General features: G+C 44.3%; 1 protein-coding gene across 1 annotated transcript in view; it reads left to right on the forward strand.

Moving 5' to 3' along the window:
• The window catches only part of Sh2d4a (SH2 domain containing 4A), a 58,483-nt gene extending 37,087 nt beyond the window's left edge, over positions 1 to 21,396 (forward strand). Inside the window, exons 5-8 of the mRNA XM_051169628.1 lie at positions 585 to 786; positions 5,745 to 5,875; positions 20,315 to 20,535; positions 20,951 to 21,396. Of these exons, the coding sequence (XP_051025585.1) occupies positions 585 to 786; positions 5,745 to 5,875; positions 20,315 to 20,535; positions 20,951 to 21,043 (647 nt within the window). The 3' untranslated portion in view covers positions 21,044 to 21,396. The remainder of the gene's footprint in view (positions 1 to 584; positions 787 to 5,744; positions 5,876 to 20,314; positions 20,536 to 20,950) is intronic.
• The last annotated feature ends 4,200 nt before the right edge of the window (positions 21,397 to 25,596 follow it).

Here is a 25,596-nt window from a genome sequence, read left to right on the forward strand (position 1 = left end):
CTTGTCTGTGTACTCAGGTGTTCTGAAATTCTCTATATCATGTTTATGGATAAAATTCCTTTACTTTCTGTCTCTCTGGCCAATTCACAGCATATGGGGGCTATGGATACAGTGAGCCTCACTGTTATTTTTCTAGCTCACCTGCTACTGAGAAGTCCTTCCTGCCTTCCTGGTCTTTGCCTAGTGACTTGGGATGCACCGCATCCTGGCCTTGACTGTATCAGCGCCCTGGATACTGGCCTCTGGTGTCTGTTAGGCCTCACAGCTTAGTTTTGCTAAGTGCAGTAACTTAATCTTGCTATAAATTTTCCATTTCCCCTTCCCTCCCTCTCCTTTGTCTTTCTGTCTTTCTTTCCTCTTCTCACAAAGCCCTAGATCCTAAAGGCAGATAGGAATTCTGCAGGGAGCACAGGAGAGGAATTAAAATGTGATGGTAGGTGCTGGAAATGACTGCTCATCTGAGCACAAGACCAGCTCTGTGAGGAGCCTTCCCACTGTGCACAGCAGAGTCTCCTGTGCTTGTACGCTCTGACCCTGACCTTTACAAGTTCGATGGACTAACTTAGGCACTTTTGTCTTTCTAGTGCGAAAATCCAAGGCGGCTGATGAGAAGAGGCGCTCCTTAGCTAAGCAAGCTCGGGAGGACTACAAGAGGCTATCCCAAAGGGGAAGGAGTGGCGACGGGCTGCCGAGCCCTCTGACCGGTTCCCAGAAGCCCAGAAGGCCTCCTCTTCCCCCGAAGCCCCAGTTCCTACACCCACCGGGAAACCCTCCGAAGTCTTTAGGGTAAGAAGCCACACCACACGGGTGGCTTTTGTCATAAGCACTGCGAGGGACTGATTAGAGCTGTGTGTCTTTGGCCATGAGGGGCTGGCTCTCTGCTTAGGTCAATACAGGCTTGCCGTTAACCTGCTCCCTCGGTTCTTTTTCTTTCTGACATTGTATCCACAGGAGCTACAGTTAGAATCTAACCACAGGGTGAAGACGTCTAGTTAGATGATTTCCTGTTCCCCACCTCCACCGAGGGGCAGCAGGCTGACAGGGAAGAGAAAGTGGAGCACGGAAGGTGGGATTGGTGTTTGATGCTCAGGATTCGCCCATAGCGGTCAAAAATAACAAAGCAGGATCCTGTGGGCCGGTGACTCTCTCTCCCCATCCCTAGGATTATTTTTTATCGCTAGAGTCAGGGTCGTATTTTCAGAATTTTGAAATGCTCCCCCTTGGAACCAAGCCTACATTCGGCAATAAAGTTACCTTTACCTTCTGGGCACAACACTTGCTGAAAGTGAAAAAATAAAAATATAGTGAGATCCAGAAGAAAAATGCATCCCTCGGGTTTATTGACTTTGAATTCTTTGTAACTACTAACTTACAGAATTATTCTAGAAATTATAGAGATATTCTATTTTTTGTTTTTTGTTTGTTTGTTTTTGTTTTTGCTTGTAGGGTCTTTCATATGTTAGGCAAGCAATCTACCACTGAGCTATATCTTCAGCACTGATATTCCAATATTTAGTAAGAACTGTTTAAGATCAATTATTGATCATATGATTCAGTTTGTGTCCAGCATTGCCTTCTGTAATAATAACTAAAGATACTTCTCTGTTAAGAATTTGGCAAAACAACAACAAAGATCTCTGACTTTAATTTTTTTAATCTTTTTTTTTTTTTTCTAAATGGGGATTAGAACCTCAGAGGAAACACCAGGGTGAATCATTTCTCCTATAATTATTTCTACCTACTCCACTGAAGGTTCCGTATTGAGATGTGACGACCAACACTAACTGACCCTGCACACAGTTTGGGAAATGGAGGTTTTCCCCCATTACAGTTAAAAATAAAAAGTCAGGAAACACATATCTCCTTAGGTGTGTGACAGGTCACAAAGGGACTCCTGCTCCTGGCTCTGCCTAGGGTAACTCTGGTTACAAAGCTTCACAAACAACCTTTTCTTGTCTCCTACCTTCATGGGGTAGCCTGGGACATGGCTCATGCGGTGTCTCTTTCCTACAGTGTTTCTAGGACACGTTATTTTTGACGGATGACAATGAAAGTAGCCTTGTACACGGTAGGGGACACTTCTTGTCAGTTGTGCTCAGCTCTTTTTTTTCCCAACTTAAGGCAACGTGGAAGAGCTCTCTCAGCGTGGACAGGGCTAGGCCTGGGACTCTGGCCAGCTACAACAGAGGTCAGCCAGGAGCCAGCTCAGAGGAAAACAGACACTAACCTGTCTCATGTCTCTAGAGGTTTGCGCCATCTCTGAGGGTTATGTGGAGGAAAGGAAGCTAATGTGGAAACCAGTAATATAATTTGTCATATAATCTCATGTGTCTGCCAAGGTCTGTTTCTGGGGCAAGTCAAATATTATAGGATATTTTCTCTCAAATCCTCTGAATGTCGTAAATGATAATACATATCCACATTTGCATATGTATATATGCAAATACACACATGATGCATGTTTGCAAAGCTGACATGTCACATGGAACTCACAGCATGATATGTTGCCAGCAGAAACACAAAGGACCATATTAATCTGTACCACAGAAAATTCCAGTAGTTAATGCAATCTCTTTGTTTTAGATTTAGATTCTGCTCATTGAGCGGCCTGTTAAAATGAGACTTGGAAATATGTTAATTATGTCATCTTTTGCAGTGGAACCCACCCTCCCCAGAACCCCCTCTCAAGGCTGAGTTTATTTCAGGACGGTGCAGTTGCTAATTCCCACCCCCACCCCCCGGTCTGCAGATTTATTCCCTTTACCTTCTTGCTCCAAGAGCATCTTTTGGTAGAAATGAGCCTCTTCAGAGTGTGAGAGAAAAAAAGCAAGTGAGGGAAGTTAGCAGAAACCAAAAAATAAGAGGGCGAACAAGTAACAAGCAAGTCAGAGAGGCAGCTCCCTTGTCATGTGTGCTTGCCTTTCTGTACACAGCCATGCTCTCCAGGAAAATGGCTCAGGCTTCCGAATGCTTCTTTTCTCAAATGGTAACTGGAAGTTAGTGTGTCTTCTAACCCATAGTAAAATGAATTTGAGTCTAACACAGCCATGGTTTTAGCTATGATGGGTCCTTGAGGGCCAGGCCGGTAAATGTGTTTTCCTCTCTCTGGTCTTGAGGAGCCACACAATGGTGCCACATAAGGGACCCAACCTACCATTAACTCTACCGTGTGATTAGATGATGGAAATGCATATAATTTTCCTCCCCCACCTCTTCCTCCTTTTTCTTCTCCCTCTCCCCCTTCCATCTGCACCCTGTCTTCCTTCTTCCCTCTGCCTTCACCCTCTCTGTATAAAGTTGTCCCTCAGTGCCTATGAGGACAATTCCCAAGACCCCTTGAAGACATAAAATGTGAAGGATGGTGTAGGTATCGATTTCCTATGTAGTTTTTGTTAGGTGAGAGAAGCATGGGAGAATGGGGAAATAGAAGGATCCAGAGGGTCCTAGAAACCTACAAGAAGAACATTATGATGGGAAGATCTGGGCCCAGGGGTCCTGCTCAAACTATGGTACCAGCCAAGGACAATACATGCAGTAAACATCAAACCCCCACCCAGATCTAGCCAATGGACAGAACATTCTCCACAGTTGAGTGGAGAGTGGGGTCTGACTTTCACATGAACTCTGGTGCCTCATATTTGACCACGTCCCCTGGAGGGGGAGACCTGGTGGCACTCAGAGGAAGGATAGCAGGCTACCAAGAAGAGACTTGATGCCCTATGAGCATATACAGGGGGAGGAGGTCCCCCTCAGGAACAGTCATAGGGGAGGGGAGTAAGGGGAAAATGGGAGGGAGGGAAGAATGGGAGGACACAAGGGATGAGCTAACAATTGAGATGTAATATGAATGAATTAATAAAATATTTTAAAAAATGTGAAGGATGCTCAAGCTCTTTATAGAAAATGGCACAGCATTTGCCTGTAATGCATGCACAGTCTCCCAGTACTTTAATCTCTAAATTACTTATAATGGCTAATACTATGTAAGTGCTATGCAAGTAAGTAAAGACTTATACAATACTGTTTGAGGAAAAATGACAAGCAGAAATGTCTGTAGGTGTCTAGTATAGTTGCAATCTTTCTTTGAATATTTATAGTCCTCCATTGATAGAATCGATGCAGATCAGTCTGTGTGTGTATATATGCATGTACCCACATATATACACACATGTGCTTATATATGTATATGTGAGGCCATATACACATGCGTATAATGGATCATTATTTCTTTTTTCCCTTAAATTATAGTTGAAAATTTAATCTCCTTTAGCACTGATAAAAATATCACATTTACAATCAGATTATCATAAATTACCATAAGCTTATTTTTATTGAAAATCATAAATATATTCTGGTTACAGATTCCCCTCCTTCGCCTCCTCCCAGGTCCTCCCCACATTCCCACCCATCTGAGTCTGTATCTTCTCTCTCTCTCTCTCTCTCTCTCTCTCTCTCTCTCTCTCTTTCTGTCTCTGTCTCTGTCTCTGTCTCTCTGTCTCTCTCTCTGGAAAACAAGCAGGCAAATAAACCACAGTAAAAAATTAACTTAAAAAGGTAAGAGAAATATAGGAGAATGGGGAAACGGAAGGATCCAGAGGGTCTTAGAAACCTACAAGAAGAACATTGTGATGGGTGGATCAGGGCCCAGGGGAACCTGCTCAAACTACTGCCCCAACCAAGGACAACACAAGTAGTAAACATCGAACCCCTACTCAGATCTAGCCAATGGACAGGGCATCCTCCACACTTATGTGCAGAGCAGGCACTGAGTCTGACATGAACTCTGGTGCTCCATATTTGACCACCTCCCCTTGGTGGGGAGGCCTTGTGGCACTCAGAGAAAGAATAAGCAGGTTACTAAGATGAGACTTGATAGCCTATGACCATAAAGTGGGGGAGGAGTTCCCCCTCAGTCATAGACCTAGGGGAGGGGAATAGGGTAAAAGTGGGAGGGAGGGAGGAATGAGAGGATACAAGTGATGGGGTAACAATTGAGATGTAATCTGAATAAATTAATACTTGAAAAAATGGAAAAAATGCAGTGAAAAAGTATAAGACATACACAAAAAATTAAAACCCTTAAAAATACAAAATTGGAAATCATAATATACAATCAAAAGACCAATAAAATTAAAACAAAACAAAACAAATCCAAGCAACCAAAACCAACCAAACAACTCTGAAAGCACCATTTCGTTCATTTTGTGTAGGACATGAGGCTTCCTTTAAGTGTGGTTTGTACATCCAGTGAGAAAGCTGATTTTTTTTTTTTTCCTTTGCAAGTGGTTGCGAGTTTCTGGCTTAGGGGTGGGAGGCCTTGTGCGTTTGCCTCTCTCAGCACCGGCTCCCATCTCACTCAGACCTATGCAGGCCCCGTGCATGCTGTCATAGTTTCTGTGAGATCCTGTGTGTGCCAGTCCTGTTGTATCTGGAAGACCCTGTTCCGTTGGTGTCCTCCTTCTCTCTCTGGCTCTTACACTCTTTCTGCCTCCTTTCCACACAGCTTCCTGAGCCCTGAGTGTGTGTGTCTGTGGGGGGGGGGTGATGAAGACATCCATTTTAGGCCCGAGTGTTCCAAGGTCTCTCCCTCTCTGCAGAATGTCTGGCTATGGTCTCTGAATTAGTTCCTGTCTGCTGCAGGAGGGACGATTCTCTGACAGTGGCTGATCTATGAGTCTACCAGAAAGGAGAACACTAATTGACATTAGTTTGCACTAACTTGAGAATCATCTTACCCGTGACAGGAACCAGGGAGCGATAAGGACAGAGCCCAGTTCTGCCCACAAGGACATCATCCGATGGTTCAAAGAAGAGCAGCTGCCGTTCCGTGCAGGTTACCAGAAACACGCAGACATCATTGCTCCCTGGTTCCACGGTGAGTACCAAGATCTCTGATGTCAGATCAAACAGTGCTCGCTCCAAGAAAGACAAAAAATACTGGTTATTTGTTTATTTACTTATTTTTATTTGTGCTATGCTAACAGAGTATTTCACATTATTTCCATGAAGCGTTTTCTTAAAAAGCTTTTCAGAGAGCTGCCATCTTGTGCCTACTTAGAAAGCGGTCAGCATTCACGGCCACTGCTCATGATGTGCAGATACAGTACTCCAGGCTGGGTGGAGGAAAGCAGGGCTTCCTAGGGACTCAGCAGGAAAAGTGTGACGTCACGTCAGCACATGCTACTGCCTCCCTGCGCTAGGAAGTCAGTGGGGGCTGTTTGATGCACTGGGTCAGGGCTAGCAGGCACAAGGCCAGCTATGAGGCAGCTCTTTCTAAACCAGTTGAGTGAGCTTGAAAAAAAAAAACAAAAAAACAAAAAAAAACAGTGTTTTCTTTCTATGGCTGCTCAATGTCCTTGAGCCCCAGTTTCCTCATCTCTCAAACAAGAACCTGGAGCTTTTTGATCCAGAAGAACTTTTGACTTTGATCCTTTCTTTCTGATGCTTTAGTAAGTTTGCAAAGTTTTGGGTCCTTGGTCAGTATTAGGTGATCGGTTCAGCATTTGCCTTAAGAGATGCAGTTACTTGAAGCTCCTCAGTTGACCTAGGTAATACTCATTTCAAGAAAAGTGAAGTTTTTTTGTTTTTGTTTTTGTTTTTTTTTAAGACCTGTGGTTAGGGGCTGGGGTATAGCTCTGACAGAGTTATCTGCCCTCAGTGTACAAAGCGATCGGTTCTAACCCCAACACAGAAAAGAGGAGCAGAGAGGAAGGAAGAAGTTGCCTGCGGCTGAATGGGACTTGCCGTAATCTCTCCCACTTAGCATGGACGTCAGACCGTCTTGGTTTGAGCTATGTTTAAGGCAGTCCACTTCTCAGTGGTGTTATTGTACACAAAAAAAGACCACAGAAAATAAATTTCCAAACACACAGCATGAGCAACCACTTCTAAAGCCCCCAGTTAGCCGTGATAGCTTTTTTTTTTCCTGACAGCCGCTTTTGTAGCCTGCGTCTTGGCAGAACTGCCAGGTGTCCTTGAACCTGTGCTTTTGAGGGTCAGGCTTTGGTTTTGATTGTTCCAGGAGGAGTCACAAACGTCCCACCCCGCTGTGGTGTTGCGATGCTCTCGGAGTAGGACAGAGAGAGCTCTGCTGATTCTTCATGCCTTCAGCACGGCCATCTCCGCTGTCTGCTGCCCTCTGCTTCCTTTTAAGATAAGCACAGGAAATCAGCCTTTGTAGTGTCTGTGTCCTTGGATGGTCGCTGTATGCTGCAGTCCCTGATAACGAGAGCCGTCATATTTTTGTTTCTTTCTTTCCTTTCTTTTTTATTTTTTTATTTTTAACTGCAGGGCTTGAAAACTGTAAGCCTTAGCTGATGTCATTACGAATTCTTAATTTGCGACCTGGCAGTTCTGTCTGAAAGAGTTGTGGACAGCCAGAGGACATGGCGGGACTAAAATTCCAGTGGGAGATTTGCTTAGAAAATACAAATCTGGAGTATTACATATAGTACTTTATAAATATGGCATTGCTGTGGGTTTGTTCTTACACAACTATTTATCATGGTTATAAGAAAAATAAATAATGTGATAAATAATAAATACACAGTCAGGTGGCCAATTCAAATGCTTAGCTGCCATTTTAGGAAGACACAGTTTTCACATTTCCGTGATGGGGACAGGTAGATCATGCGCTGTCTCCCTGAAATACAACTGCTTGTGTGTTTACTAGCTAGAACTACACAGAACATGGCCTCACAGCACTCCGGAGCACATCTCATTACATCCACACGTCATAAATTCTTCACGGACTATATCCAGATACAGCGTTTCTGGAGAGGAGAGGCACATGTATGTTTAAGTGTGTATGTTGAACATCCATGACCCAAACCGCCCCAATCAGGAAGACTCCAGATCTTGAGCTAACACGTTGCTCAAATAGTTCAGGTTTTAGAGCATTTGATTTCCTGTATTTCTTGCTTCTAAACGCTCAACTTGCTGTCATTTGAAAAATCTCCAAAATCTGAAACACTTGCGGGCAAACATTTTGCACGAGGCACACCCAATCTGTACTGAGTATCGCTGAATGTGCCCAAAGCAATTACCCCAGTGTGTGCTCCTACCTCTGTCCCCAAATTTCCGATTTGCTCTGTACTTCCTGGTGTTCTGCGTTGCCTCATCTCATTTCCTTCTATCTGTGGGCTCATGGTGCATTTGTGATGATCGAGTCTGCACTGATGTGCAGTGAGCCTGAGCCCCTCATGTATTTGTTGAGTGGGTGTTTGCTGTGAACAATTTTTTTCAGATGTTCTGCTCGTTTTTCCAGGATACTTACTGAATTTTTGTTTTGACTTGTAGAATTTTGTACATTTTAAATAGTAATCATTTACCAATTATATGGACTATGATTTATCTTTTATGATTTATCTTTTAACACGCTGGAACATTCTGTGGCACAATATTTTATGTCTGTGCTGCTTACATTTTTTTTTCTTTTATGATTTTTTGGCTTATATTATGTAAAACCAACCTGCAATTCATTTTTTCCCCTAGTTATAAGCTATACAGACACCTTTCTGCTTATTATTGCATAGAATTTTACTTTACATAAAATTCACCGTCTTAATCATTTTTGTTGTTTTTTAAAAACCATTTTTAGTAAGCATAGGAAATGTTGCCTTTCCTTATTTCATTCATTTGTGTATTTGGCTTTACTGATATTCATCCCCTTGTCAGCTTCCTTTTCTCCTAATTTCTTCCTTCCTGCCCATCTTAACTGTGTTACCTATTTGTATGTGCATGCCTGTGCTTGTGTGTGCTGGCCTGCATGCCTGTGCATGCGTGGGAAGAGGAAAGGCTTCTCTCTTTATCACTTTCCATTCTAGTTTCTGAGTCAGGATTCTCCCTGGCCCTGGAGCAAGCTTTGATGGCTTGCTGGCCAGCAGACATCTGCCTGTCTCCACTTCCCCAGCAGTGGGCCTACAGCACGTTCACACCCAGCTTTGAGTTGGGTGCTAAGAATCTGAACGCAGGTCTTTTGGTTGTTATCAGGCACTTTAGCTGCTGAGCCACTTTCTCAGCCCCTTCTTTCTTTTTCTTTTCAAAAATTTATTTATAGAGCATTCTGCCTGCATGTGTGCCTGTAGGCCAGAAGAGGACATCAGATCTCATTATAGATAGTTGTGAGCTACCATGTGGTTGCTGGGAATTGAACTCAGAACCTTTGGCAAAACAGACAGTGTTCTTACCTTCTGAGCCATCTCTCCAGCCCCTCAGCCTTTTTACTACAGGCACATGTGTGGGTGTTTGTTGTTGTTGTTGTTGTTGTTTGTTTGTTTGTTTTTTACAGTCATAGACAGCCTGTGTGCCGAGGATCAGTGTGAGGTGTAAACGTGAGGTCTTTTCATGTCTGTCCTGGCCCTGTCCTATGTCTGGGCACATGTGGCGACTTTCTAATTTTATACCATACACACAGTTGTTTTTGAATGTCATAGCCTTTAATTTCTACCTCACAAAGGTGGAAATGAAGAGATAAAAGAGGGAAGGAATATTTGAAATTTAATCTCCAAAACACCAAGATGTGAGTTATACGTTCTCGCCTGTGAGTGGGGAGGCGGTGCAGATGTGCAGGGGGCTCTGTGCACAGCAAATGAGCTCCTGTGTGTAAAGAGTTCAGAACACACTCTCCCTCCCTGGGGAGAACAGGGCTTCTGTTTGGACTTCTCAGAAGGAGAACCAGGGGGCCTTTGCTCTGGCTGTGCTTCCTACTTTCCCTTCACCACAGTCTCACTGTTCTGAGAAGCAGTTACACAAGGAATGCGTGGTTCTTCCACAAGATAGATTTTTTATATTTTATTAATTTATTCATATTACATCTCAATTGTTATCGCATCCCCTGTATCCTCCCATTCCTCCCTCCCTCCTGCTTTCCCCTATTCCCCTCTCCCTTATGACTGAGGGGGACCTCCTCCCCTTGTATATGCTCATAGGGTACCAAGCCTCTTCTTGGTAACCTGATATCCTTCCTCTGAGTGCCACCAGAGCTCACCATCCAGGGGACATGGTCAAATATGGGGCACCAGAGTTCACATAAAAGTCAGCTCCTACTTTCCACTCAATGGTGGAGAATGTCCTGTCTTCACGTACTAGGAAAGTGAGTCAGAGGGGAGGCCATCCTATTGGGACTTTAGGTGAGAGAAGCATGGGAGAATGGGGAAATAGAAGGATCTAGAGGGTCCTAGAAACCTACAAGAAGAACATTATGACGGGCGGATCTGGGCCCAGGGGTCCTGCTCAAACTATGGCACCAGCCAAGGACAATACGGGCCGTAAACTTCAAACCCCTACCCAGATCTAGACGAAGGACGGACTAGATCTTGAATACTGCAAAAAGCTGCCTTGTTTGGAAGTGCTTGTAGGGCCTCTCCTTAAGAAGTCAGGTCACCTCAGAAGGCAATCGTGACATCGAAGGTCGGTCATGCAAAGGACCAGAGGGTTTGGCTGTTTGGGAAGTTTGCAGGTCAAGGCTAAGCTTGTGGGAGCAGGGAAGGAGATGGGGGAGCTTGGGAGTGGTGGCGGGGTGGGGGTGGGGTGGTGGGGTGGGGGGTGGGTGGAGGGGGGAAACAGTCAGCAGGCGGGCTGGTCCTGCTGCTAAGAGGCTTCCCGTCTCCTAGATGCAGGAGCTTCTGTATGCTGCCATTAAGTCTATTTTGTTTGTTTCCTTAAGAAAAGGGATTATTTCGTCTTCTCTGTGTCATCTTTATCCTCTCACGTCCTGTTGTCCTGCACTGTAATTCTCAGCTCAGGTACCTCTTGTCCCTTGAATACAATCCCTGCTTTTAATCCATTTTACTAGCTTGTAGCTAGTACCACATTCCCGCAATCTTTCGGCCGTACTGTTTAGTCTCTGGTGTTTAGGAAGTATATGATAAGCTCCAGAGAGTCCTGACTAGCACATCTGACTAGTAAATTCACCCAGCACAATCTAACTCCAGGTTCTGAGTCTCCGGGGGTGGGGTGCACGGATACATAATCTGTTACAGCTGCTAACAGGCTCTGAGGCCCTCATGGGGAGAGGGTCAAAGAATAAACACAACTCAAGCTTGAAATTCTACCCGCAAGTTCATTTCTTCATCCTACCAACATTTCTTCACCCTTCCTAAATAGACAAACAGTGGCAGGGTAGGGTTCATAGAAACTGCCCGAGACTGTGCGTGCAGAAAGACAGAAATGAGGGCAGGAACAGGTTTCCACTTTAGGGTTCCCTAGCAGTCTCTGTTGCTAGATCATTTCACTCACATTCCTGCTTTGCATATCTGGTTCATCATCAGTTTTTGGGATGTCATTAACAGTTGCCAAATAGGATAGGACTGGATTCAAGGAAGTAGCTCCGACCTTATTTATTCCTTGCTGATGTCTTTTGCTGACTTGGCACAAAACCAAAACGAAACAAAACAAAAGAAAATGGAACAAAATAAAAACCCCATGCCTTCTAGATGCTGTGGTGCCTATAGCTTAAATTTGTTATTTTGTCTTCTTCTTCTTTCTTCTTCTTCTTCTTCTTCTTCTTCTTCTTCTCTTCTTCTTCTTCTTCTTCTTCTCTCTTTTCTTCTTCTTCTTCTTTTTCTTCTCTTCTCTTCTTCTCTTCTCTTCTTCTTCTTCTTCTTCTCTTCCTTCTCTTCTCTTCTTCTTCTTTCTTCTTTCTTCTTCTTCTTCTTCTTCTTCTTCTTCTTCTTCTTCTTCTTCTTCTTCTTCTTCTTCTTCTTCTTCTTCTTCTTAGCTGAGGACCAAACCCAGGGCCTTGTGCTTGCTAGGCAAGCGCTCTACCACTGAGCTACATCCCCAACCCTGCCTATAGTTTAAATTTGAAACCACTCCAAAATCAAATCCCTATACTTTCAGTGGGATTTACTTGATTAGAACATGCTACAGACATCTCCACCGCTTCTATTGCTCTCTGCCTCGTTCTCATTGGTAGGTAAATTTTTCCCATTTTTTTCCCGTGGGAGTAGTTTTATGCCTGGAAGTCAAGTTGCCTATCAACAGCCATCAAGGTGATGTCCTGTGGTTTTCTCCATCTCTCCAGCTTTTGTCTTACCCCCAGCTTCTTCCGCAAGGGGACAAGACACTACCGCAGCTGGGTGTAGGCAACTGATTTCACTGAGAAAGGCTCACAGAGACCCACAGCAGAGCTGCCAATCACTGCCCACCAGTGACCCATCCTTTGAGCATCTTGCTTCAGAAGAGAGATTTCTTAATTGCAGGACACCCAAATTTGCTCACCTTTCACAAAGGGCTTTTCATGCGGTGGTCTTCTGAGCACAAATTACTGGTGTGCATGACATTTCGATGTTGGTAGCTAAGCCTCAGGCAATGGTTTGCATCACACGTCATTACATCGAGGACACACACATTTCATGAAGCAACTAAACTAGGACCAGAAGCAAGAATATGTCACCACTGTGTGTGGCAGCGAGGGCAACTAGAAGCCTGTTAGAGAACAGGTAGTCACTGGGTGCCCTTGAAGGAACCAGTAGGGCTCTGTTTAGCATGCAAACTGCACTCACATTAATGGCATCAAGACACTTTACAAAATTATTATCTATTTCTCCATTGGGTACATACCTTAAGTTTGCTCAGACTTCTGAACCGGAGAAAATGAAACATAAAGGTGCTAAAGCTACACAGGTGTATTCTGGAATGTTCTTGTTCTTCTGCAGAGAGTGCTGTGTACTGCTGCTCTTCTCTGGAAGACTTTGCTCTTTCTTATCAATGATGCAGTGCCATGTACTTTCTGCACAGATGTTACTGTGCTTTCTATTAATGTTGAGAATAGAGCATGCCTTGGACTTTAAATTCTCCATTACTCTTGTGTTGTAAACGATGTACTTGATTTACAAATGTCTAAGGTGCGAGTTTGTGTGTGTGTGTGTGTGTGTGTGTGTGTGTGTGTGCACTCACACATGCATGTGTAGGGATGGAACCCAGCATGTTAGGCAAGCATGGTACTTATGATTCAGGATGTAGTTTCCCATCATGCTCTGGAAGCTGGGAGGTTATCTAGAAGCCGGTGACCAGTGAGGTGGTTCTGGTAGAAGCAAGGGTAAGAACTAAGAACCTCTGCTTTGAAGGAGTGTAGGAGGGGGCTTCTAAAACTTTGCAGAAATCATGATCTTTGTTCTTAGACTTTTCTTGGTCACCACATGCCTTCTTACAATATCTTCTGCCACAACCACACGGTGTTGGATATCACTTCTTTATGTCGGGAGTAAAAAACAAAACAAACAAAACAAAAACCCAAAAAACAAAACAAAAACAAGGACAAAGTGATGGTTAAGAGTGCACATATGGAGATGGCTGCACGACCTCACCTCTAAGACTCCATCAGTGAGCCATGTGGCATTGGACCAGTGACCTAACCTCTTTGCTTCTGTTACTTTTCTGTATGATGCAGGTAATGACTAAGGGTCAAATCCGTTAATAGACATAGAGTGCTCAAAGCTGTGTGAGACGCACAGTAAGCACCAAGTAATACACGTAAGCATCCAGAGAGCAAATAAGAATGGGTAATGCTAATAAGTCTAGCCCTTTAACTATGAGAGAATCAGTGGGATAATATTTTAAGGGCCATGGGGATAGTAATACCAGGTCTCCTTACTTTGAAGGTTAAGTAACAGGTGAAATGTAAACAGAAGCACAATGTACCATCCAGGAGGATGAGGAGGTATCCTGGTCGAGTGGGTAGGAGTCTGGCCCTGGGTCCAATGCCTAGAGCCAGTACCACACTTATCCTGACCTGCCTAGGGACTCTAATGGCTATGTGGTTCTCGGTGAACACACTTCGAAGCCTATGCATATGAAATCAATGTGAGTGTTTGTCTGCACGGATGCATTTGTACCACATACATACCTGGTGCTCTCACCTGGGAAAAGAGTTACAGGGAACTGTGAGCTGCCGTATGGGTGCTTGGAGTTACAGTGGCTATCAGCCATGTGTGCACTGGGAATGCAACTCTGGGTCCTTGGCAAGTGCCCTCAACCACTGAGCTACCTCTCCATCCTGCTAAGGCTTCTTTCAAATTAATAATATTTCCCCTTTGTAGGGCTGCTTTAAGAGCTCAGTGAAGGAAATTGTGTTATTATTTGATAATATTTCATTTATTCCAAACTTACATTTTCTCAATACAGGAAGTAAGTTGCACAGCTGTTGGCACATCATCTAGAAGGGCACACATCCCTTGACTCTATCTAACAATTCTTGTTTGTTTGTTTGTTTCGTTTTTCGAGACAAGGTTTCTCTGTGTAGCTTTGGCTGTCCTAGACTCACTTTGTAAGACCAGGCTGGCCTGGAACTCACAGACATCTGCCTGCCTCTGCTTAAGTGCTGGGATTACAGGCGTGCGCCACAGCATCCGGCTTGTCTAACAGTTCTTAAACCAGAGGCAGTAGCTATATAGAGGTGTGGATTGTGAGATAAAATCAGTCAGCTAGGTCTTTTCTGGGAGTGGGTGCTGAAGATATAAAGCTTGTCAGTGTGGGCGCTGCCTGATTGGTGGGAGGTCATAAGGAAGTGGGGAGGGGCAAGATGGGCCGTATGGAATGTGCTGTACGTGAGCCCACACAGCTGAGACCAGGTGAGCACTCAGAGGTGGTGGGCCAGCTGCAAGCTCTGAGTAAATAGCTCAGGAGGCATCCAAATGCCTCATACTCTCTGGTTGCAGATGGTATGGGAAAAATCATCCCCGCGACTTCTTCCCATGGAGGACTCTCTGGCCATTTGGATTTTTTCTAACTGTATCCAGCTTTTTAAAAGATACTTTTCATAAACAATCATGGCATTTCAGGCAGAACATGGGCAGACAATCATTAACAATATACAAGAACTTCCAAACTCCCTTCTTGTATAGACTACCGAAATCAGAAAGCCACCCTGAAACCCAATGAAATCTCCATTCAATGCTTTGAAAAGGGGGAAGTGGCTTAGAGTGAGGGTTGACATTTCACATTAAGGATGTTGTTTAACAACTTTTCACAAGTCGACCTTGACTTTCAGGAAATGAAATGAAAATAGCAGAATTATCAATCTGAAGATCCACAGTTTTGTTTTGTTTTTTTTACGAGGAGCCACCACTCTTCTGAGGACACTCAATGACGGCACTGCAAAGTCCAGATTGCCCAATAGACTGGAAAAACAATTTTTGGGGGTCAGGTTCCAACAGGCCTCCGGTTTTAAGGGAGTTAAATTGATGTTGATGGTACAGGGGGAGGAGGACACAAAAAAATGAATTTAGTTTTTCCCCATCACAAGGCATTTTGTGCTATGGTGGCCACATTTTATCAAAGCCAGCATGTCTCTTGGGAGCCAACAGGAGTCTTTCAAAATTATCAGGGAAAGATGTTTTCCATCATCAATCCAGCTTGGGAGACATTTTGTTAACGACACACGTTCCTTCCCCCGAAACAATGAAGTGTTCTGTGTGCTAACATCATAGATTTAAAAAAAAAAAAAAAAAAGTAAAACAAAATCTTGCTTTTATAAAACTTAATAAAAAATAGTATTTCAAACTGTACAGCCACAAGAACTACACGGTTATCAAAAATGCATACATGTCCCTTGGCATCTCCAGCACCTCTGGCTTGCTGTGCCTGGTCTGTCTTGGCGTCTCCATTTTCCGCGGCATTATTTGCATCCTTACCGGCATCAGCTTTCCCCTTCTTCCCCTTGGGTACCTTCTCTCCCTTCTTAGGCTTGGGCTCTGGCTCTGGAGGAGCAGGATTAGCAGACAACCTTGCAGATCTTCTCTGTGGCTCCCCCTTCACCGTGGCTTCATCTTCTTTAGCATGCCGAAGTTTGTAGGAACATTGCTCACACCACACTAACTTTGGAGCTTGGCTTTGTTCTTCCGAACTCCCGCCTTCCACAGCCATGGCTTTCATGAGCCTTGCAGCAGCCATGGATCCTCAAAGGTATCCACTGCCCTTGAGCCCTGAGGGCTTCGGTGAATGACTGTCTACATTAACCTATGTTTTCAGATGTAAAAGTTGTGCAAACAGAAGTGAGTTACCTGGCTATGAAAATATAAAGAAACCACGCTCTTGCACATCCCAGGGTCTGCTCTGCATGGCCCTCACCTTTGACCCCGCCCTCACTCCTGCAATGGGGTAGGAGATTGCCTTATGACCTGGGATTTACTACGAAATCATTTTATTGTGTTCAGGTGTTATAAAAAAAAAAAAAACAAGGCTTTATGTCCACGCGGTGCAGGGGTGGCTGAGGTAGGACAGCAAAATTGGAAAGAAAGAGGGCCCAAAGGCTTTCACTCCAGGCCTAGGAGGGCTAGCAACTCATTATGAGTTCAAAGCAGAAGTTTTATCTTTTTCTTATTTCAATTGTATGTTATGTGTTCAAAGCAAGAGCTTTTTATGTCAAAGTTTTTCAAAAACAAAACAACAACAAACACCACCACCACCACACCACACCAACAAAAACAGGTGTATCTCTTGTCTTTTAAAAATAATCATTTGTTCTTTGTTTCAATATTCAGATGGTCTTTCTTATTATTGTGTACGACTGGGCTTTATCTTGGATTAAACCTGGAATGAACGCATTACCTTGATTTTTAGTTTGTTTCAATCTTGTATTCCTTCTTGGCGTAATTCACAAGGAGGCTCACTGAACTCCTAACAGTTTTTTGCTATATTGTAGGAGGGTTTTAAGTTACTTGAATCAATTTAGAAATCATTTTCAGAAATTATAAAAATCATCCGTAGGAAATCTATCCAACAGAGAGGGTAGCACCTCAGGAGGAGCAATATTATGCCATAGGCAGTGAGGGTCCATTTGTGCTCAACTGCAACCAGGCTTATGGGACAAGCATAGGAAGGCAGCAGAGCAAAAGTAAACAGTCTTGAGGCAAGAGCGCCAGCCATGCCAAAGGAGCAGGCTGCCCCCAGGGAGCTCACTTGCTTGCTTTTGCCAATCCAGCATGTGATGGCTCCCAGCAAGGTGTCTTAGGAGATTAGATAGCGCTAAATCCGTGTGTAATATGTGATGGTTGTGTCAGTGCACTGATTTATGCTTACTGTATCACCTGACTTTAGAAAGGAAAAAAAAAAATCTTAGCTCAGGATTTGTTGTAATTTCCCAGAAGAACGATATTTTTAAGGAAGCCATATATATCTGGATACCACTCGGAGGTCGTTGGCTATACACTTCTGCCAATTCTGTTGAAGGAACCTAGAACTAAAAACTTAGTCCATCAATAAGTTTGAGTGTAATAAGAAATTGTTTTCCATAATGCTGCTTTTCCTGCGGACATGGGAGTCCTTGGTTCTGACAGGGAGATTTGCAGTGGCCTGCTTTCTTAGGCATGCCAATAGGGTGCCTTCAAACTCTTGTCATGGGTAGTCCTGCCAGAGAATGCTTGTTTGTGGCCTTTGTACAACCTATGACTACCTTCTAGATAATTTATCCATGGAACCAGAGATGTGTAGAAAGGCAAGAGCCAGCGAATGCAATCTGCCTGTGTCCACCAGCCACTATTTGAGCCTTTGACACAGAGGATGCAGCTGCTGAACTGAGAAGCTCACCAGTAGGCACAGGACCACTGTTGAGAGTATGTCACCAGAAAAAGTACGGAGAGATGACCGACAGGTTGAATGTTCATTCTTTCTGTTGCTGTGACCAAAAACCCTTAAAGGAGGAAATATTTGTTCATCATCCTAGAGGGTTCAGTTCCCTCGTTGTTTGACCCTGTATACATAGACAGAATACAGGGCATGTGGCAGAAGACATAATATCATGGCAGACAGGAAAGAGAGGAAGAGAATAAACAGATGAGCCACTGAGAGATATAGCCTCCCAGAATATCCAGTTACTTCCTCCAGCTAGGTCCTGCCACCCAATGGCTTTACAGTCTCCAAAAGCAGCACCAGCAGCCAGGAAACAAGCTTTCAAGACATGAACGAGTGTGTGTGTGTGTGTGTGTGTGTGTGTGTGTGTGTGTGTGTGTGTGTGCGTGCGTGCGTGCGTGCGTGTTTATTTCATAATTGAAACCATGGTGAATATATGGTAGACATGAATAGATAGCCTTGCTGGGAGGACCAGGAATAGAGCTGGGGCCTCTGGGAGATATAGCCCTTGGTTTCTCTCCTTGTGAACACCATAACCTATGAGACTAGAGAGATCTATCAGCACTTCCCCAGCCCTGGTGTTTGACACAAGCTCGCATGGAGCACTTTGTGGTATAGGACCTGGGCCTGTATCTTCCTTAACGATGATGTGCATGAGCAGGTAGGAAAAGTGCTGGCGGGCTGATTCTGGCATGGGGTGAATGGAGCTTTTCAAACTCCTCTTCTCATTAAAGATCTATTTACAGAAATCTTTTTTTATTTTACATTGTGCTCTGGGTGGCTGGGGCTTACTTCTTAATGAACTAAAAACCCACTAGCAGTTAGAAGGGCTGTGAAAAACCCATTTCCATCTCAGGAGGAAGGCTTTTCTTTACTTTCTTCACAGCCAGAGCTTGAGTGTGAGCGGCAGACTAAGGGAGGAACAGGCAAAGCCAAGAGCTCCTGTCTGCTGCCAGCCTAAAGAAACAAGAAAAGAACACAGCTCCTCCCTTTCAAATCAGAGCCCACGGGACGGTCCAGCAAGCTGCACTGCTGCTTGTTTTCTGCGCGCTTACAATGCTGTCTATTTATTTCAAGAATGACAATAGAAGTAAGGAGGGGACCTTGGAACATGAGTCGATGGAACACAAACATGGAAATGAGAGTGGGAATTCAGAAGATATCCTAATTGTACCTCTGTACATAAAGCCATGGCGTGTGTGTGTGTGTGTGTGTGTGTGTGTGTGTGTAGCTTATCCCTTTGAATGAATAGACAGATAGCAACAAATGTAGGTAGATATAATTAGCTCCAGCCTTTTAAAGGCCAGTGGATACACTCATTGAAGATTAGTTTCAGGAGAATTCAGAAGACCCAGTACTGGTACCTGGTACTCAGCAGAGCTGAGTGTCTTCCAGTTCTGCACTAACTTGCATGGCCTCCTAGTCCAGGCTGACTCTTCTTTAGCACCATTGATGGATAATTTTTTTTACAGTGCCAGACTGCTTTGTGCATGTTTCGTAGCAGCCCTGGCCTCTACCCTGTGAATAGAAGTATCACTCGTACCCACAACAACAGTATCAGTTACTTCTTATATCACTGTCACACCACACATGACAGTAATATCATAAGAGAAAAGATGTATTTGGTTTTATGGCAGAGAAACATTGGCAGTGGGAACAAGAGGTGAGGCTCTTCACACCATGATGGACCAGGAGACACTTGCCATGAAATGTGTGCTGGGGAGACCAGTCACATGATATTGAACCTGGAAGTGGAGAAAAGAGAATGCTGGGCCTCAACTGGCTTTCCTCATGTCCCTTATAGTCCATCCCATTCACTAGCCAATGAGATAGTGTTCCCCACACTCAGGGTGGGTCTTTATCCTTCAGTTCATCCACTCACAACTCACAACAGGGGTGCTTTAATCTCCCGTGTGATTCTGTTTGAGAACTATGGTTTTAGACCAAGTCAGATCACTTCCCAGACCACTGAGTTCTCACTGTAGACATTGGTGGCCCTTCCAGAGCATCCAAGTTCACACTGGATGTGAAAAATCCCAGCAGCAGCACCCTCGGGGAAACCTACTAGACCTTCATAAGTGGTAGAAAAACCTGTGTGGATCCAAATGGGTCTCTAACTGAAACTGTGCTCTCAAATACAGTTCTTTTCCTCTCTGTTACAGTTTCTTTCTCTGTTGCTATGATAAAACACTGACCCAAAGCAACATGGTGAAGAAAGACTTTATTTCACCTTATAACTCCCAAATCACAGAACCTCACTGAGGGAAGGCAGGGGAAGAGCTCATGGCAGGAATCTGGAGGCAGAAAATGAAGCAGGACCAAAGAGGAATGTTGCTTACTGACTTGCTCAATTGGGTTTGCTCAGTTATACAACTCAGGACCACCTACCAGGGGTGGTACCACCCCACAGAGGGCTGTGTCCTCCCTTATCAATCATTACTCAAGAGCATGTCCCCACAGACCAGCTGGATAGAGGAAATTCTTCAGTTGAGGGTCTTTCTTTCAATTTGATCCTATTTTGTGTCAAGTTGACAACCTATCCATTTGTTTTGTGTTTGTTAGCTACCAAATACCAGGAATTTTTTTTTTTTGCTTATTTACTTGTTTATGATTTCCAAGGACCTCAAAATACACATGGAATTGTATTCTGATTTTCACCAAACTCTCCTCATTACAGGGAGGGGCCACAGAAGGGCAGTTTGTAGAGATTTGGTTGACATGACTTTTCCTCCCTTTCCCACAGGAATTCTCACACTAAAGAAAGCAAATGAACTTCTGAGCACAGGCGTGCCAGGCAGTTTTCTGATACGAGTCAGTGAAAAGATGAAAGGCTATGCCTTGTCCTACCTGTCTGAGGAAGGCTGCAAACATTTCCTCATAGACGCATCTGCGAACTCTTACAGCTTCCTGGGTGTGGACCAGCTGCAGCACGCCACCCTGGCAGATCTGGTGGAATATCACAAGGTGAAGCTACTCATATCCTTAATTTGCAGTAATTAGTGTCCTATAGATATATAACAAAGAAAGGCAGAGCCAGGGATGTAGCTGAAGAGCAAGCAATCAGGGGGAAGGTGGCGGTACATAGTTCCTCCTGGTAATGAGAAATCTTAATTGTATTTCCTTCAGCGTAGCCTTTTCACATACTCAGAGATAGCCCATTGGAGCTGAGGATACTGGAGATGTGCATACTGATCACATCTGAGGATGGACCTATGCTGGAGCTCAGGCTCTAGTAGGAAAAAGAAACTGGCAGGAGGCAAATCTCTTTTAAGATCACCATCAACCAAAATTGATATGCAAAAACCCAGGGTAGAGGAGTGTTATCTCTTTAGGGTGTCTAGCACACAGCTGTCTCATGACCCTGTGCTTTGATTGACAGGAGGAGCCCATAACCTCCCTGGGGAAGGAACTCCTGCTATACCCCTGTGGTCAACAAGGCAAGCCACCTGACTACCTGGAGCTCTTTGAGTGACAGCGCTCATCCAGATCTGCCTCCGGCCTCCAGTTGGGCTCTCCTCTGGACAGACATCTCTGAGGAGGACATTTTTGTGTGATGCCAAAATTACTCTGTGACGGAGCCAACAGTGAACACTGTCTATGAGGTCTTAATTGAAACCTCCCTTCTGCATAAATGCTGGAGCTCGGTTCAAGGAGATATGAATGACTTCTCCCTTGTCATCATTCTGAAAGGAAAAGGGCAAAGGTACCCATGCCAGCAACATCCTATTATGAAGGATAGGACCTTGAAGGATGCAACCATATTGATGTAGATAAGAACAAGGCTAAACTGAGACTTTTTTTTTTTTTTTTAAGCAATTAAGGTGTTACTTTAAAAAAATGAGTGAACTATTGTGTGATCCACACACTCCGCTTTTGTTATTCACTCAAAGGTCTCGGTCCTCTGCATGTATGAACTTTGATCTTGGCTTTAGAATGCTGGGAGAAAATGTCCTCACTGAGGGCTGAGATTTATCCTCAAAAGACCACCACTTCTGTGTGTGGTAGATCCAGGATAAAAAAGAACAGAAAAGCAAGACCCAGGTGTAAACCAGAAGAAGTTTTAACACTTGGGATGGGAGACTTCATGTACCAAAACCCCACACAGTGGCAGGAAGGAATTGGGGAATATTAGAGTTTGTTTCCCCATTCCGCTCTGCCTCGCTCACCTCTATCTGTGGGTAAATACAAAAGATGCTGGGTGTAAGCGTGTAAGGACTCATGTCTTCATGGTACAATGAGAACAGTGAGTGAGAAGTTTAATACCACCTACCTAGGGGCGAACTGTGTCCTACACCAAAAATACATGAACTCCTCACCTCCCTGTACATGAGTGTGAACTGATATGGACATAGGGTCTTTGAAGACAAGATAAAGAAGGAAGACCCTGAGTCTAATGACTGGCATGCATGACAGGGAGAAATATCTAGAAATAGACAAACAGAAGGTGAAGGCTAAGGGACCACAGAAACAGAGAGTAAAGTGATACAGCTGGGAGCAGGGCGTGCCAGGCATTGTGAAGGACAACAGGACCCAGGGCCAGATTCTCCTTGGAACTCTTAAAAGAAAGCATGGCCTTGTTCATACTTGTTTGCACCGTCATTTCAGCCTTCTGGTCTTCAGAAAGGGGAGTTAATAACCATGGAAGTCAGGAAATACATGGTAACTTCGTACAAAGGTCTCAGAAAACTAGTCACCACTCCTCCTGCGCAGGTTTCATGCATTTGTTTCTGGCTACACAGTGTGCTCCCTCACGACGAAATGAAAGGAGGATACAGGAATAACATCCCAAGTGATGCTGTCTAGCCCTGGGACCCAGATTGCACTTACTCAGCATCGCCCTTAAACCAAAATCTGCAGCCAATCTCGAGCCAGCATCATTGAGTTGGGGCTACCCTCTGGATGGTGACCAAGGGGGTCTGTGAGTCATTCAGTGTCATGTTTCCTGAGCAGAAGGAACTTGGCCTGTAGCTAAGCAGATCTGGGCTAGCTTTTTAAAACAAAAAGACTTGCCTTATAACCAAAGTAGAATGGTGCCACAGTTTGTACACTTCGTTTATTCCAAAGCACAGTGCAGCACAGTAGCGGCTGCTGTGCGGGGCGAGGGAGAAACCTTTGAGATTCGCATTACAGTCAACTGTTGCTTCAAGTGTTCCATGTGGGTTCATACTGCTAAATGTGTGTCCGAATCTGCCATTTAGTTTTGCTTCCCTGACTCAGCAGTCATGACGTTGTCAGAATGTCTGCTCTGTTTTCCCGGTTATCACAAGTGGGCACATTTCCTCTCTATATTAGTTACTTTTCTCATTGAAGAGCCAACAATACCTGAGAAAAGTGACTTATAGAAGGAAGGGTTATTTTGGCTCCCAGTGTGAGAGTGTAGGCCGTCATGATGAGGCGGCCATGATGGCAGGAGCCTGTGGCAGCTGGTCAAATAGAACCCACACTTGGGAAGTAGAGAGAGGTGAATGATGGTGCTTTTTACTCAGTCTGTGTTCCCAGCCCATGGGGTAGTACTGCCCACATCCAGCGTAAGCCTTCCCTCGTTGGCTAAACCTTTCTGGAGATACTCTCAGGAGCATGCACAGAGGTGTTTTCCCCTAGTAACACCAAATCCAGTCAAATTGACAAGGTTAAGCATCATGGTGCCCACTCCTCAGCTTTATTGCACAGGAATCGTCCTTTAACTGAGTGACGTTTATTTTCCTCCAGCTCTGAAATCGTAAGGATCTGTGCTCTGTTGCTCACGGGAATAAGTAGAGAGTCTCTGATAATTTGGAAGACATTTGAGATTCCAGCATCATCCTCTGCCTGAAATTATATTTTAGGCAATAAATATGCCTAATGTCCAAATATATGTGATAAGCGACTGAAAGAAGATTAAGAAACAACCTGACCCAGTTAACCTAATATATTATGAAGATGAGCAGATTTGAGTTCTGTGCTGTTTTATCTTATGAGTTGTTAGCAACACTCAAAGGAATAAACAAACTGATGTTTGGTGGCACAATGGCCAGGAAGAATATTTGAAACTCTGAGGGCAGAACAACTGTTGACAGGAGTGTGAATTTCATCTAAATGGGCGAGGAAGGCTGACTGCTCACCCTCATTGTCCTGGCGGTATCTGGTACTTGGTGTGGTCTGAGGCGGAGGCTAATTCTGGCCCTGGTCTCCTCTTTCTGTTGTGCCGACAAGTCCAGATTCCTGCCCTTCCTGCTCAAAGTTTCTCGGTATGTGGTGTGGCCTTTAGGCTGTTGTACAGGTTTCTAATCCCAGGGGCCCATGGACACTTGTGTCTTAAGCTAGAGCCAAGTGCCAGCCCCTGACCACATCGATTCCTCTTTCTGAACTCCCTGATACAGCCATCTTAGACGTTCTGCCCTTTATACTATCATAGCAAGCCAGCTCAGAAAATGTTAGCTCAAACCTTACCTAGGCTAAGGAAGAACCTAGGAACATTTAAGACCAAAAAGAACCAAAGAGATGGTGCATGAACAGGAATCCCCGCCCCCCCCCCCGAAATATCTCAGGACATCTATAACCAAAATTTCCTATTAGAGCTAAAACTTTGCCATTAGTCATTCTATTTTATTTTATTTTTGAGGCAAGGTTTCTGTGCGTAGCCTTGGCTGTCCTGGTCTCTGTGCCTCAAATTCAGAAATACACCGGCCTCTGCCTCCCCGAGTGCTGGGATTGCAAGCATGCACCACTGCGCCCCGCCCATTAGTCACTCTTTAGTCATTGGTCTAGTCTGCTTTCTATTGCTGTGGTAAAGACCATGACCAAAAGCACCTTGGAGGAGAAAAAGGGTTATTTGGCTCACACATCCCAGTCATAGTCAGGCACTGAAAGACGTCAAGATAGGAACTGAAGCAGAGGATAGGGAGCAGTGCTGCTTACTGCCTTTTTCTGAGGCGCACATTCTTATGTCTCCCAGGATCACCTGCCCAGACAGGGCGGGAACCACTTCAAGTTGGGCCCTCCCACACCAGTCACCAGTCAAGAAAATACCCTGTAGACTTACCCACAAGCCGATCAAACGGAAGCATCTTCTTAGCTGAGGCCCTGTCTTTCCATAATGCGCCTAGCTTTTGTCAAGTTGACAAAACAACAGTAATAGTAGCAGCAGCAGCAGCAGCAGCAGCAGCAGCAGCAGCAGCAGCAGCAACCTAACCAGTCTTAGCATAAACGACTTTTAGGTGAAAGAGAAAACCTTGGCATAAATGTTTGCAATGTCTAATTTCTATAAAGGTATGTGGAAGAATGCTGAGTGAAATGTATCAACCGGCAATAAAGCACTGTTTAGCCAATCAGCTGGGCAGAAAGACAGGAAGTGGAAGGCAGGACTTCCTGGAGAGGAGGGAAAAGTTGGAGGGTTAGAGAGGGGAAAGAGTTTTGGACGGTTGGAGGAGGACGGTGGGAGCTTGAGCGGACTGGCCCAGGGGTCATAGTGGCAAGTGCTTAGAATATATGTGTGTTGTAAGGTTTATTTAGAGTAGTTTGTTTAGTTTTTGAGTAGATTAGAATCAGTTCTCTGCCCTGCGAAGTGCTGGCAGCTTTAAAGTGTGTTTCAGTCTCCCTGTGTCAGTGATTTGCTTTGTAGGCCGAACAGATACAAAATACTGTAACAAAGGTACCTTTTAAGTGCATTAGAATCTAGACATATTTGGGGCCCCCACACATATGTAGTTTGGGGATGTCACTATTTTGAGTTCAGAATACACACAAAAAAATGTTTATAGAATGATGGGTAAATATCCTTGGAGCTTCTTTTCTTCAGTTTTTGATGAGAACATGGTGAATGGTTTTATTTCAGAGTGTATTATGTTTATCTTGTAATCGCAGCTTTTCTACAGTTATATCTTTAATATTTTTGTTTAAGTTGTGGCTTCCTGTTCTTTAGGAATAGCTAGTCATATCCAGATTTCTCTTCCTTGCCTGCTATTTTCAGTCTTCTCACTGTGTTTGTCTCTCCTTTCTGCTGTGTATTACGAGAGAGCTGCTCATCTGTGACATTGTGGAAGGAGA

Source organism: Acomys russatus, chromosome 27, assembly GCF_903995435.1.
Source record: "Acomys russatus chromosome 27, mAcoRus1.1, whole genome shotgun sequence".
In the NCBI taxonomy this organism is placed as follows: Eukaryota; Metazoa; Chordata; class Mammalia; order Rodentia; family Muridae; genus Acomys; species Acomys russatus.